General features: G+C 45.8%; 1 protein-coding gene across 2 annotated transcripts; it reads left to right on the forward strand.

Annotated features, from left to right (window-relative positions):
- Positions 1-514: 514 nt before the first annotated feature.
- On the forward strand, positions 515-12632 carry DLL4 (delta like canonical Notch ligand 4). Of its 2 annotated transcripts, XM_065839675.2 has the most exons (11): positions 521-1139; positions 1266-1529; positions 1970-2027; positions 2753-3022; positions 4028-4088; positions 4197-4327; positions 5763-5932; positions 7044-7263; positions 7715-8423; positions 9173-9281; positions 10764-12632. In XM_065839675.2, the coding sequence occupies exons 1-11, from the start codon at positions 1086-1088 to the stop codon at positions 10767-10769; spliced, it is 2052 nt and encodes a 683-aa protein (XP_065695747.1). In that variant the 5' UTR covers positions 521-1085; the 3' UTR covers positions 10770-12632. The 2 variants fall into 2 exon arrangements, with proteins under 2 accessions (XP_065695746.1, XP_065695747.1); XM_065839674.2 differs by lacking the exon at positions 10764-12632 and having other exon boundaries at positions 515-1139; positions 9173-10756.
- Positions 12633-14429: the final 1797 nt, after the last annotated feature.

Genomic DNA, 14429 nt, shown 5'->3' on the forward strand with positions numbered 1-14429 from the left:
CGGGAACAGTGCCGGGCCTGTGGCAGGGGCGGCCCCTAAAGCAAGCTGCTGCGCCCCGGAGGCGGCGGCGGGGCCGTCCCGGGTGCCCGCCTGTCGGGCAAGCACCGTGTTACTTTTACTTTCCACCTGGGGCCAGCTCTCGCCAGGCAGAGCAGGTCATGCCCGCCGGCCCGGCCGCGGCTGCGGGGCGCAGCGCTGCCCCGTCCCACCGCCCCGGGAAGCGGCCGGAGAGAGGGTGGGCGGGGGGCCGTGAAGGGCGCACACACACGTAGCGGTCGGGGGGAAAGGAGCAAACAAACAAACAAACAAACAAACAAACAAACTAACTAACTAACTAACTAACTAACTAACTAACTAACTAACTAACTAAGAGTGTTTTTCAAACATTTCATCCTCTTTTGTTCGGGTGCTGTGGAAAAAGGCGCTCTGTGGAGAGGCGTCTGATTTTCGAGGGAACTCTCCCAGTGTGGGCGCCGTAAATATCTCAACAGATGCTTGGCTTGTTCGTAATCAGCTCGGCTCCTCGGCGGTCAGAGCGGCAGCGGCGGCGGCGGCAGCAGGGTATTAATTCTGGATATGAGGGCTCTCCGCAACATTTGGTTCTTTTTTTCCAGAAAGGAAAGATGGAAAAGGGGAGGGATCGGCCGTGAGTCTGACTGACAGTTTACATAATGAGCTTGTGAGGATGCGAGGCAACTATATAAACAGCTCGAAGGGAAGCAAGTTTTCCATTTACTGAGCGCTGCTAGCACCGGTTAAAGGAGGAGCGGTTCCACACTAAGCACTCCCCTCCGCGTCTCTCACCAAACCCACCCGGCTTTGGAGTTTATAAAGGCGACGACAGCGACCAGAGGTCGGCGGTTGGCTGCAGGATTAATTCCCAGAAGGAGACGGATCGACACCTGGATTTTACCTTCCGATTTCTGCTGGTGCTCGGGGAATATTTGAAAGAGCAGGTTGCTCCAGGAGAATCGCCGTGACGCCTCTCTTTTCTCCTTCGACCGAGAAGCGGTTGCTTGGACCATTTGAGGAATACAGGAGGAAAACTAAACCTATTAAGAACTGGAAGCTTGAATTACACAAGGATGACAGCCTTGCGCATCTTTGGCTTGACGTTTCTGTTAATGATTTTGCAGCAGGTAATCGCACATCAAAAAAAAAAAAAAGGGTTCGCGAAATGTAAAGTGGGTGATGGAAACAAGTTTGCATGGCAAAGCCGGGGTAAGGTCTGATTTGGCTATTTTGTGTGTCTCCCCTTTGTGTAGAGGGTGTCCAGCTCTGGCGTCTTCCAGCTGGAGCTGCACGAATTCGTGAACAGCCACGGGTCTCTGGCCAGCGGGAAGCCCTGCTCTCCCCACTGCAGGACCTTCTTTCGCGTTTGTTTGAAGCATTTTCAGGCAGTGGTCTCCCCGGGCTCCTGCACTTTCGGCAGCATCATCACCCCGGTCCTGGGAATAAACTCCTTCAGCATCAAGGATACAGAGAGATTTGACAGCCCCATTAAGTTGCCCTTTAACTTCACGTGGCCGGTGAGATTCCACTTTAAACCCGATTGCGATGGTGGGGCAGGAGGGCGGCAAGGGAAGGCTAATCGCAGCGCGCTGTTAATCTGTAATGTAAACAAACTACTTTCGCCTTTAGACTTAGTTCCAGAACTTCCTTTAAAGAAGGAAAAAAAAAAAGGGGGGGGGGGGGAGGGAAAGGGAAAAAAGATGCGATGAAAAAAGCGCATCCAGCGCACAAGCACTGGGGATAATTAGTGTTATTTGTTAAGAGAACTAAAAGCAAAGGGCAGGGGGATCCGCGGTCTGTCGGAGGGCGAGGGGGAAGCGCGTAGCCGCGGGGGGAGCGCCGGTGAGGGGCCCGGCGGGCCGGAGCGGGTGCCGGGGGGCTGGGCCGGGCCGGGGGGCGGCGGGAGAGCCCCGGGGTGCCGGGTGGCCGGGCTGACGCTGGTTTCTCCCCTCCGCAGGGCACCTTCTCGCTCATCATCGAGGCCTGGCACGCGCCCGCCAACTACCTGCCGGAAGGTGACTACAGCCGCGCGCCGCCGGCAGGGGGCGCTCGCGCGGCGGGAGCGCCCCTCGCGGTCCCTCTGTCCCCCACCCTGTCCCGCCCCCCATCCCGAAACGGTTAACGGCCGCCCCGGCTCAGCTGTTTATACTATAACTGCAAGGCCGGCTTTATCCCACCATCAGGAGCCGGTCCCCCCACGATATCCATCAGGGGCCGCTTTGATTCTGCCCCGGCCTAATCTCCAACACAATTGCGTTTCCTCCGGTTTATTTTTGGCGTGGGAAAGCGAGGCGGGCTGCGGTGAGAAAGCCGGGAGGCTGCCAGCGGGCCCCGGCCGCCTTTTCCTGTATTTTACACCTTGCTCGAATTCCGCCCTTTGGAAAGGAATAATGGCTTTGGGATGTTTTTCTGAGCAGAGAGGAAAAGGATATTTCACGGCAGCCCTCGCTTTCAAAGGCCCCTCCGGTGAGCCCCCCTGGGCCGGGGTTAGCGCTCCCGCCCCGCACACCGCGGTGGCCACCTCTGTACGCGGGGCATACCCTTATGTACATACATACGCACACATACGTGTATGTAATATGTATATATGTATATAATTGCCAGCCGGGTGACCCCGCTCCGCTCCTCTCCGGCGCGGCAAGGGGTGCCTCGCCGCTCGGGACGGGTGGTTTTCGTGGCGCGGGGAAACGTTGCGGGCGGTGTCCGGGGACCGCTGACGCGGGGGCCGCTTCTCCCGCAGGCTCCCGGCCGCCGTCGGAGGACTGGCTTATCAGCCAGATGTCGATCCAGCGATCGCTCTCGGTGGGCGAGGACTGGTTGCAGGACGTGCAGAGCGGCCCGCTGACCCAGCTCCGCTTCTCCTACCGGGTGGTCTGCAGCGAGAACTACTACGGCGAGAGCTGCTCTCGCCTCTGCAAGCGCCGGGACGACCGCTTCGGACACTACGTCTGCGAGGCGGACGGCAGCCTGGCCTGCCTGCCCGGCTGGACCGGCGAGTACTGCACCGACCGTAAGTGCCCCCCGCCGGGCGGCGGCTGCGGGGGGAGCGGGGAGGGGCTCCGGCGGCACCAGTGCCGCGGGAGCCGGAGTGGGGAGCGCCTCGCTGGCCCCTGCGCCCCCCACGCCGGGCAGAGCCGGGGCCTTGGCGGGCATCAGCACGTGAAGAACGTGTCCCGTTCTGGCTTCTCTAGGCCTCCCCTGCCCTCTTGGGGCGTGGGTGCCCATTAAGGGGCCTTGGAGCAAACGCAGCCCCGAAGGCAGCAGGGAGCCTGTTTGGCGGAGGGACCCAAAAGCACATCCCCTTGTCTGACCCTGGCTGTAGCTGTCTTTGTGGCCAGTCCTTAAAACACGGTGGCTTCAACGCGGTGACAAAGCACCGTGCACGGTACTGGGAGCTGCTTGGGGCCGTGTTTTCATGCTGACCTTTCCACACCCTGCCTGGAGAGAGAAAGCTCCACGCTGAGGACTTTGGCCCGTTTGGCTGCAGCTGCCAATGCTGCGCTTCACCCCTGCGAGCGTGAGCAGCAAATAAAGGGCTGGCAGAGAAGGGATCTTGGCCAATAACCCTAAATCAGAGATATCTGTTCCAAGTTAAAATGCTAGCCCCTTGCCCACACAAACGCTTCCACTGTTCCTGCTGCCAGGGGAGGTGAGACAGGTGTTGTGATGTGGTAGTGGGAAACTTTGTTGTGTGTTTGGAATCCTGTTGGGTTTTTTTAGCCTTTCATTAGCACAAGCCAAAGCTGCCTCCTCTTGCTCCTTTTCTAGCAAGAGTTCATGTTTGTTGTATAAACAGAAAAACTAAAGGACAAGTTGTCAAATGTTGGCTCTCCTTGTTCACTTCCTCCTGCCCCAGAACTCCGCGCACTGAGAATTTTTAAAACAAAACTTTGAAAGCGCAAAACTGGTTTTCGAAGAATTTTTGTTAAAGCTGGCATTTCCCCTTTTAAAAGTGTATTCTGTAGTGCCATGTGTATTTACCTAAAATTTCTGCTTTTTTATGTTCTCTTTACAGCCATCTGTCTGTCTGGATGTACTGAACAGAATGGATATTGCAACAAGCCCGGAGAGTGCATGTGAGTAGATGGAAATTGCAATCTGAACTTCAGTTAAGATGTCACCTTGTAATAGAAACTCAAACTCTTTTCCATGTCATTAATGTTTTAATTTGACTTTTATTCTAGCTGTCGTCCCGGTTGGCAAGGCCGCTACTGTGATGAATGCATTCCTCATATAGGCTGCCGCCACGGGACCTGTAAAACACAATGGCAGTGCATATGTGATGAAGGATGGGGTGGCCTCTTCTGTGATCAAGGTTAGTTTTGAAGGTTGTGCCTATGGCTCTCGATTGGGTATTCGTTGGCACTGGACTAAGGCATCTGACCCATCGGATCTAGAAATAAATTTCCACAAGGTAGATGTTCGTAGGCACCGTTTGTACCACGGCTGTCTTACCAATATTTATAGTAATTTTGGTTGCAAACAAGCAAACCTCTTTGCTAACTGCAGTTTTTACCTTGAAAAACAAAGAAACAAACAACCACAAAAACAAACAAACCGAAACAAAACCAACAACAACTTGTATGATTGTTGAACAGGCAGGTTTTCTGCCTGATCCAGCCAAGTTTAACTTATTCCCTGTACAACTGTAACAATTTACTAAACAGTTTCCAGCAGCAGTAAACACTATCATTTGGGCCTTCCTTATTTTGCATACAAGGAAGTTAACTCATGTGATAAGTCTGGAGCATGAGAGAAAAATCATGTAAGCAAGAATGAAAAGTACAGGTTCCATTTTAAGGTACGCCAGACCACTTCCACCTATTCAACTCATTGAATCACTGAACCATAGCCAGCTGAGCAGTCATGTCCTCAAGGCCATATATGCAATGTTGGCACTGAAATCTTTAAGTGCTCAAAGCAAGCTAAGTGTTTCCAAGACAGTTATAGGATTAAGATGAAGAAGTCTGAATTAAACAGGAAAAGTAAAGTTGCAGATTTTTTTTTCTGCTTGTAGTTATCTATTAACCAGCTATATTCCAATTACTCAATGGTATTTATAGAGTTTATTAAAAAAAATCTACTTATATTCTATGAACTTGTGTGCTTAACCTCTGTCTCAAATTTAAATGGAAAAAAAAAAAGAGGCCCGTCAAGCTTGGCAGAGCAATTAGACAGTTTAAACTACTAACTTTCATAACAAGAGAGCATGGTAAATAAACAATAAAAGATTTATAGTGTTTGTTTAAATCTCCAAGCCTAAACATTTTTATTTCCACCCTGCCTCCCCAGAACAAGCCTTGAAACACACCTTCTAGAGGTGGGGCTCACCAGTTTATTATGTGACATGTTGTGCACAAAGTGTCTAATGCTGTGGTGAGTCTTTTGGAGAACACATATTTACCAAGTATGTTTTCTGATTTAGTATCTAAATCCCATTACAGCTAATGGGTTTATGCACACAAAAAAGGGAGAGTGTACCAAAATGCTAAGAAAGTTAAATTTTTGCCAGGTCTCTCAAGATTCAGAGCTCGTGTATTACAGTAACAGATGTAGCAAAACATCTAAAATCAATGATAATCTGAAATGTCTGATGATTACTGATAATAACCTGGATCGTCTCCAATATTCCAATTGCTAGAAGAATTAATTAATCAAAAACTCTGCCATTTTGTTGACTAAAACATTTTGCATTAATGTCTTTTCACAGCTGTCAAAGATGTTTTCTCTAACTCCTGGTATCTTTGCAGATCTAAACTACTGCACTCACCACAGACCATGCAAAAACGGAGCAACTTGCATGAACACTGGCCAGGGCAGCTACACGTGTGCCTGCAAACCCGGCTTTACTGGTGTTGACTGCGAACATGAGATCAGCGAGTGTGACAGCAATCCCTGTAGGAATGGTGGCAGTTGCACGGTAAGGGCATTTTAAATGTAAAGTATTGTGTGAAGCAAGGCCCGGTATCCCTTTTCAGAAATGGTTCTGTAACAACAGAACGGGAATTCGATAGTACACAGGTTCATCACTGACGCTCACCACTATCAAACTGAACCCTTCCCAAGAGGTGTCAGGGGAGGAAGTCTGTTACAGGAGGAGATGTATCGTCTAGATTAGAATGAGTCAACTGATCCTTGGGTTTCTGTGGCAGCCATTATGAGAGCTTGGCAAGATCCAAGGTTGATGAGGGAGCAGATCTGTAGAAAATAAGCTTCTCAAACCAAGGTCCATACAGGAATGCCCTAAGTCAGTATTTTAATAACAAATAAAACTTCTGCTTTCTGCTATGGGAGTGTAGTGCCAGACAATATGAGGGCAATCAGCTGAAAAGCTTTCAGCGAAACAGGGTTCTGCACTTTTAGTTTCCTGCAGTCTAGTGTTTCAGGCTGTTTTTGGACCAAATCAATGATTGATTCTATCTCTTGATAAAGACTGATTGATTATATATACCAAATGTAATCTGATGCAGATACCAAATGTAATCTGATGCATGTTTAGATTAAAGCTAATGTCACAAGACCCTAGCTCCCTTCTCCCAAGGCCTTGGACGTACAGCGCTTGGAAAGAAGTAACAGTTTTGTTGTGATCTAAGTGGTGGGACTTATCCATGACAAAGCAATGTAAGCCCTTGTAAAAAAAAAAAAAAAGCTCTCATGCTGAGGATAAACAGTCTGATCACAGCTGCGTAGGTTGACAACTGCCATTCTGCTCTGGGAGGACCGCAGTGATCCCATTAGACAGTAGTGGTGTTAGTAATGTTTTTGCCTAGTTGCCTGTAGGCTCCCTACAACTGCATCTGCTCTGCTTGTGTAGCTGCATGATTACTGCTACGCACCAAGTATGGCTGGTTCACAGCTCCTACACCTTGCAGTCCAGCCTGCAGTTATTTACTCCCCAAATATTGCTTTTGCCACATCAGAGTGTGGATGAGAAGGGACAGAACAGCACTCACTGCTGACCAGAAAGAAGCGTGCAAGCAACTATCGTTTGCTAGCATCAAATAACAGTGCTCTAATGTTGTGTTTTGCAGGATATGGAGAACGGTTATCACTGCCTGTGCCCCCCTGGCTACTATGGCACTCACTGTGAGCACAGCGCTTTGACGTGTATAGATTCTCCGTGCTTTAACGGCGGCACGTGCTTGGAAAAAGAACAGGGGGCCAGCTACGCTTGTGTTTGCCCTTTTGGCTTCACAGGGTCAAACTGTGAAAAGAAAGTAGACAGGTGCACAAGCAACCCCTGTGCAAATGGTGAGTTTTTTTATCAAAAAAATCTCATGTCTGACTCGTTTGTGCTTTTCAGTGCAGAAGTGATAGAAATCCAATCTGACCTCTACTCTTCCTCTAATACATTAGTCCCTCTCCCCCACTGTATTCCACATCTACCCTAATTCTGGTCTCCTGCTGAGGGGGGATTTCACTGACATTTTCTATGCAACGTAACAATGCATGAGGTTTATGATGTGATGGGGAAAATAGCAGAAGTTAGTAATTAAATTAACGTCATTACATATTTAGAAGGGGCGTATTTTAAGGCACAATTAGGTAAACTAGAAGTAACTTTCAGATGTACAGTTGTTTTGTAAAATAACCTGCCTTTTCTTGAGATAGTACGAAATGTTTACCAGGGAGAGATTTAGGTTTCTGAGTGAAGTGCATTGCAGCCTAATTTTTTTTTTTTATTTTACTTTTGTTTCCTCAGATGGTAATTGCTTTTACCTTGGCCAGATTCGCGTGTGTCGTTGTCGTCCTGGTTTCTCTGGTCAGAAATGTGAGATAAACATCAATGATTGTGCCAGAAACCCATGTTCCAATGGGGGAACTTGTCATGACCTGATCAATGATTACACCTGCACGTGCTTGCCAGGCTACAGTGGCAGGAACTGTGACATCAAAACCAGAGATGAATGTGCATCTGGGCCGTGTGAGAATGGAGGCACGTGCTACAGCGGACTCTATAGTGCCAGCTTTGTCTGCTACTGTCCTTCCGGCTTCATGGGCAACCGTTGCGAATTGCCGGTGTATACCGTGCCTGTTACACTTCCTCCTAAACCAGTCCCCTGGATTGCTATATCCATGGGGGTGGGGCTGGTGGCGCTGCTCATACTGTTCTGCATGATAGCAATGGTCATCAGGCAGATGAGGATGCACCCAGAGCAGGACTTGGAGACAATGAACAACCTGTCTGACTTCCAGAAGGACAATCTCATCCCAGCTTCCCAGCTCAAAAACACCAATAAAAATAAAGACCTCGAAGTGGACTGTGGGCTGGAGAAATCAAACTACAAACCCAAGAATCATAAACTGGACTACAATCTGGTAAAAGACCTGACAAGTAGAGGGACACAGGAAGACAAATATTACAAAAGTGAAAAATGTTTAGGAGAAAAGTCTCCCCTCCGACTACACAGGTGAGAGTGCAGTCTTCCTTCTAGTCTTTCTTAAGGCCCCTCATCTTCATACCAGTCTAGAAGCAGATGAGAAAATACGGGGAAAAGCAAAACCTCAAGGAGGTAATATACAGAACCAACCAGAGCAAAACCAGGAATCTTCATGCTGTGCTATGTATCTGACGTCCAAGTGGTACCCTTAGCCAGGTCACTTAGATAGTTTGTGCTGGGTGCTGCTCGTATGGGTACTGTGAAGGAGAATGAGAGTGGCTAGTCCAGTGGTGAAAGTACAAAGTGTCTTTCCTTCCTCGACAGATATTGGAAGAAGAACAATAAAGGCATATAGTGATTAAAAATAAGCGTTTTACTTCTTAAGAAGGCAAAATGATTTGCTTACCGAGAAGAATGATAGAGTAAAATAGCTTTTCAAAAAAGTAAAGGGCAGGTATTCACTGGCTCATCAGTCTTCTGATATGTTGTGTATTGAAAGTCTTGTCTGAAGTCTGCTTGTGGCTGTTTCACTGAGGGATCTGAGGAGCACACTATTAGGCTGGACATGGCAGAAGCGTAGGAAGACAGTAACTATTCTTTACCTCCACTTGTCTAGTATAATGTCCTGCCATCATATAGAACATGCGAAACTTCATCCTCTGCACTCCCTCCCACACCTCCATGGCTATCTCATTCCACTCCTCCATATTCATGGTAGGTTTTGGGAGTCAGGCTTGTTAGCAGTCAAATAACATTCTTTCCTCTCTGCTCTGCCGTAGTGAAAAGCCGGAATGTAGAATATCAGCGATATGCTCTCCAAGGGATTCAATGTACCAGTCCGTCTTTGTGATAACAGAAGAAAGGAATGAGTGCATCATAGCCACAGAGGTAAGTACGTACACAGGTGAACAGGCATAAATGCACAAAGGGGCAAATTTTCCTTTAGAATTGCATCTGAGAGGATTACTCTGTTTCCAGGAATCCAAGATACTCCCCAGCATTCACCTCTTCTCCTCTGTGGCCCACAGGAGTGTCTAAGCAAACAGAGCATTCAGTGGGGAAAAATAGAGAAATCAGCAGCTCTGATTTTATTAAACCAGAGATTTTGAGTGTGGATAAGTCATTGTGAGATGAAAGCACGGAACATCAACCCATAAACATTCAGTACACTGTAGCATATTCTTAAATAGGTAGTCAGCAAAAATTGAAATAATAATCATTCATAGGCCCATTGATGTAAAGCCATGTTTTTTTCCCATTACTACAATGGATAATCTGTGTTCTGGGAAAACAAGCAAAGCTATAGATTTCTAGCAGAAGATGGAAGGTAGCTGAATGTCTTCGTGGACAGGGATAACAGCAATTTAGGAAGTCTGTAATAAGTTAATTTCAACTTCTTGGCGTTTACACTCCAGCTATATATTCTCTACCAGAAGTTAATGCTGTTTCATATGTTAATGATAAACCTGTCTAGATTTTAATGTTATTTTGAAAAGTCAGAGGACAAAATGTAAAAAAGGAAGGGCCAAGCATTGTACAATCCAAAGAATTTTAAAAGCAGCTATTGAGGAATTGACCGGTTCCTGAAGAATTACCGACCCGTTGGAAAAAGGCCTAATGGCAGTTAAAGGCAATTTAACATTATCCAATATCTGCCTTCTTCAGCGTGGCCATCTGTAGGACTAGTGTCAGGTAGTTTCAGGCTCCAGGAAAGGTAAGCTCTCTGTACCATATAGCAGTGATCTGTGAAGTCAGATCTGCAGGATTCTCTCTCCGTTGCCAGCGTGGATATCAGATTTCCTCTTGAAGGCAAGCTGGAACACAAGTCAACCAACAATATTAGAAGTTTAAGACTAACTGAAAGGATTTTCAAAGATACAAATGACAGCTAGACGCTTCATTCCCATTAACTGACCTAGATACTGTATCTTCCTTTGAAGATCTTGCTGATGAAAGCTAGACTCCCAGATTTGTATCAGGCATCTCCAGCATTATTTTTATTTTCATAGTGACAGCTCCTGAAACCTCTTTGCACATCATTCAGGCTTAATGCTTCTGAACACAAGCCATTTAACTGTACCATGTGCTTTTTTCAGAGACCTAATGTTAAGCACTCAGATTTGTAAGCTTTACCCTAAGCATTCTTCCCTTCAGTCCAGGTAGAAAGGCCACTCATTATACAGATGACTGGTTTCCTGGTGATTCTCTGTCTCTGGACCCAGCCAAAAGCATAGAATGCTGATAGTTAAACTCCAGTAATGTCTGGGTTAAATTACTTTGGTTTAACATACTTGAATCATAATGTGTTAATTCTGCAGTACTCTGTACGTTGTGCTTCCTTCTCATTCCTGATATTTTCTCTCCTGACAGGTATAAGACTGAAGATCAGCCCATTTGCACCTCAGATTTGGTAATGCCAGTAGATGGACGTTCCTGCTGCATTGTTTACAATTCAGAACTGGAGTGGACTGTTTTTAATTACATGCAACTTGCTGCTCTCAGGCGGAGGATGGAACTGGGTGAACTGGACAGACTGTGAATTTACTGAAAGATGCAATACACCTTTTTGTTCTTACTGCCCTTGTTCGAAGTTTGATACCAGAAATCTGATTGGCTGTAGAAGAGGGGAGGCAGAGGGAAGAGAGAGGGGTTAAAATGTTGTTGTTTAAATTCATTTTTAAAAGATACTGAGGCCAGTTCCTCATGGACAGACCCCTGGCTTTCCAGAACTCTGGTTATGGGACGTGCCAGTAGACGAGCAGGCACTTAACTATCACGAATGTTGCCATGGAAGGTGTAAAGAAAGACACATTGCTATGCAGATAATGGATACAGTATAAACGAGGTCTGAATTTTTTTCTGGGTTTAAAAGTGCCTAAAATGTGTCAAGAGAATCTAACAAGCCCAAACAGAGACTTGACTGCTCCTTTTGCAGTTACCTGAACAGTATTGGGCAGGGGTGGTTGATACTTCGGCCACACATCTATTTGGGTCTCCTCTCTCCTGCTGCATGTGCTGGAGACAGTGTAAGGGGCAAGAGAAGGAAGGAAAGAGGAATATTGAATTTATGTGTCATCTCATTTGGTTATGCTTTGGAGAACTGATTGACCCAAGCCACAATTTGAGACAGAATTTTTGTGGATTTAAACATTTAAGAAGGAGAAGTTGTGATGAGGAATGTGTACTGCCTCTTCCCCATTGATAAGGAGGAGAGGCATGATCCCAGCTCTGTTTAAAGCCTTACAAATGCGTCTAAAATCAATCGGCTCCTAGAATCTATATGTGCTGAGCTGCATCAGCTGTTTTCATGCCCTTTGCACTACCAGTGATTGTGAATAGACATTACTTTTTCTTCTCCTTCCTCATTCTCTCCCCACCCCTTATTTTGACATAAATTTGGGGGGTTATGTCGTGTTTTTGAATTAGGTGCCACTTTCTACTGCAAGTAGTCTCAAAGTTGCAGCTGTTACCTTCTGAGGAAGTGACACTCCCAATTTCTCCATCTCTTTGCAAAACTCCAACTCCTGTCCGTCATCTCGGTTCCAAATGCCCAATAGCGAAGCACCCACTGAGATGCCCTCTGCCAAGACAGGTGGAGATTAGAGTTAGAAGGTTCAAGACTCGTCCTGTTTCTTTCATACCCACCCACCACTACATGGAGAAGGGGAAGCTCGCCCCTGGAAACCAGAGGTGTGCAGAAGCTCTTTTCTTATATACAGACTTACAGCAGTAATATCGGACACCCAATGGAAAGTGTTGTGACACTGATGAAATGAGACTGTGGTGTGGGGCAGAATGAGGAGGGAGGAAACAAGATCTCTTCGAAGAAACCTGGACCGTGCTCTCTCAGACAGCGATATTCCTGCCCTTGTAAATCCTGTTGTTGGACTAGCCCATCTACTGCCATGAACTGTGCAGACAAGACCCCTTCATAATGTCCGCTACTGACCTTCTGCTCTGATCACGTAGGACCATTGTGAAGATGACCTTCAGAAATCAATAATATGGGTTTTAGTTTGTCTGTTTGTAGTTTATTTTGAAGACTAGTATTTCAGTAATTTAAAAAAATCAGAAGCACTGAACTTTCTACTTTTTATAACATTATTTTGTATATAATGTATATTTATAATCAAAACAGAAGTGTAAATATGTTTATTACTTCTCATGTAATGTTTTTAATGTGATGACAAAGTTTGAATTTTATTTTTTTTTTCAAGCAATGAAAATACTTTCCTGCTACTGTGACGTTTACTGTGGTTTGTCCTTTTACACTTCAGGTTCCATGATTCTGTGACAGCCAGGGTTATGTGAAGCCCTAGAAGTGAGCTTGTCTGCCTGCTCCCTGCAGTCAGCCCCACATTTACATTTTGCACACCAACTGCTGTCAGCTGCTTTTATAATCATTTACTGCTGTCAACAAATTTGTTCAGATGAGTGGCATTCATCTGACAGAAAAGTTATACATATTTATAGTGATATATAATATTGAAATTGTATATATACATATATATATTCTCTTGCTATGGAGTGGGACTGAACTGCCAGGGCAGTTATTTTTATTAACATTTCACTCTTCCATGGCAACTTGTGACATGGAAAATACAGATTTGATACCATTTCAAAGTGGCTTGTGGCTTAATAAATGTGCTGGCCTGGGGTTCACTTGTAGATGATTACTATTTTGTAATCCCATTTCTTTAAATACTTTCAGTAAGACCCAGTCTTGCCCTGCTCAGGTCAGTCTTACACAGCAGCTACATCAACACCTGCAAGATTGTGTCCTTGTTTGTTTGATTGCGATGGGTAAGACTTGTCTTTCACTTGTGGGATTAGGGGGAGTTTCAGGCTTTCTTCTCTCAAGTTCCCTATGCTGCACCAGCAGCCATGTCCTCTCAGGACATTGCAAAGTCATTATCCTCCACAGCCCTTTGGGAGGACTTCACCAAAAAAAGTGTAAAAAGCACACTTGTACAAAACCCTTCCAGCAGGTTTAGTAGCCTTTGAAGTGTATACACGTACAGACAAGTCTCTCACTAGATCAGTGAGGTGCAATACAACCAATATCTGAATGCACAAAAGCAGAAAACCATAAGAACAGGAAACCGCTGTTGCTCTATTTTAAACCCAGACTTTTTGTTGTTGTTGTTGCTGGCAAAATGCCAGAAAAGCATCTTGGTGTTGGATGCCTTTCCTATCTTTCCCCAAAATGAAATCTAACCAAAATTTGCTGGTTTAAAAAAGAAAAAAAAAAAAAAAAGGCAACCAACCAACTGCAAAACCAACACTGGCATTAAAAATGCACCGTAACAAATTATTTTTACTTTGTCATTAAAATACTACAAATAATGGGTTATAAGGGTCCTTCTGAGTCTATTATAAAGATTACATAAAGACTATTTCCTTTGGATGGTTTTGTTTCTCCCTCTTCAGTTCTTTTCTTAGCCAAATTAACTTTCAAATCCCAGCCAGTTTCCCCAGATACTGTAAAAATAAATTTAAGATGAAACTCAGAAATAAAAAGCCACCTCCCCCTCTCCAAACATTCACCCTGTAGAGCAAATTATGAAAAACAAGCCATTGACAAAAAGCCGAGCAGATGCTCCCTGCTTGCCGTCCTTCCTCGGCAATGTGAAATAAACCCAACAGATGCCTCTCTTAATTGAGCACATGGATTACATACACACATGCACTCTGTCCTGCTTAAAACAAAACACACACAAAAATTAAACAGGAAAATAGCCAGAGAACTCTTCCCAAAGCCTAGGCAAGCAGGAATGCTAAGATCAAAAAAGACTCAGCTCTTCCTGCTCAAAACAAGGCAGGAAACCGATCGGTAGACAGAAGGGAGTTGGAATCCATTAAAACCCGTGGACCTGATTATGTAGATCCCACAGGGTAAAGCAGGTACAACACATGCCTTTGTGTATCCACACAGGAGAGAGGGGGAAAAAAAAAAAGCATCAGCTTACAAGGAAATCTGTGAATATTTACTGGAGGCAGGACCGCACTATGCAGCTACCAGAATAGATCACAGAT

The sequence above is a fragment of the Patagioenas fasciata genome, chromosome 5 (genome assembly GCF_037038585.1).
Source record: "Patagioenas fasciata isolate bPatFas1 chromosome 5, bPatFas1.hap1, whole genome shotgun sequence".
Classification (NCBI taxonomy): domain Eukaryota; kingdom Metazoa; phylum Chordata; class Aves; order Columbiformes; family Columbidae; genus Patagioenas; species Patagioenas fasciata.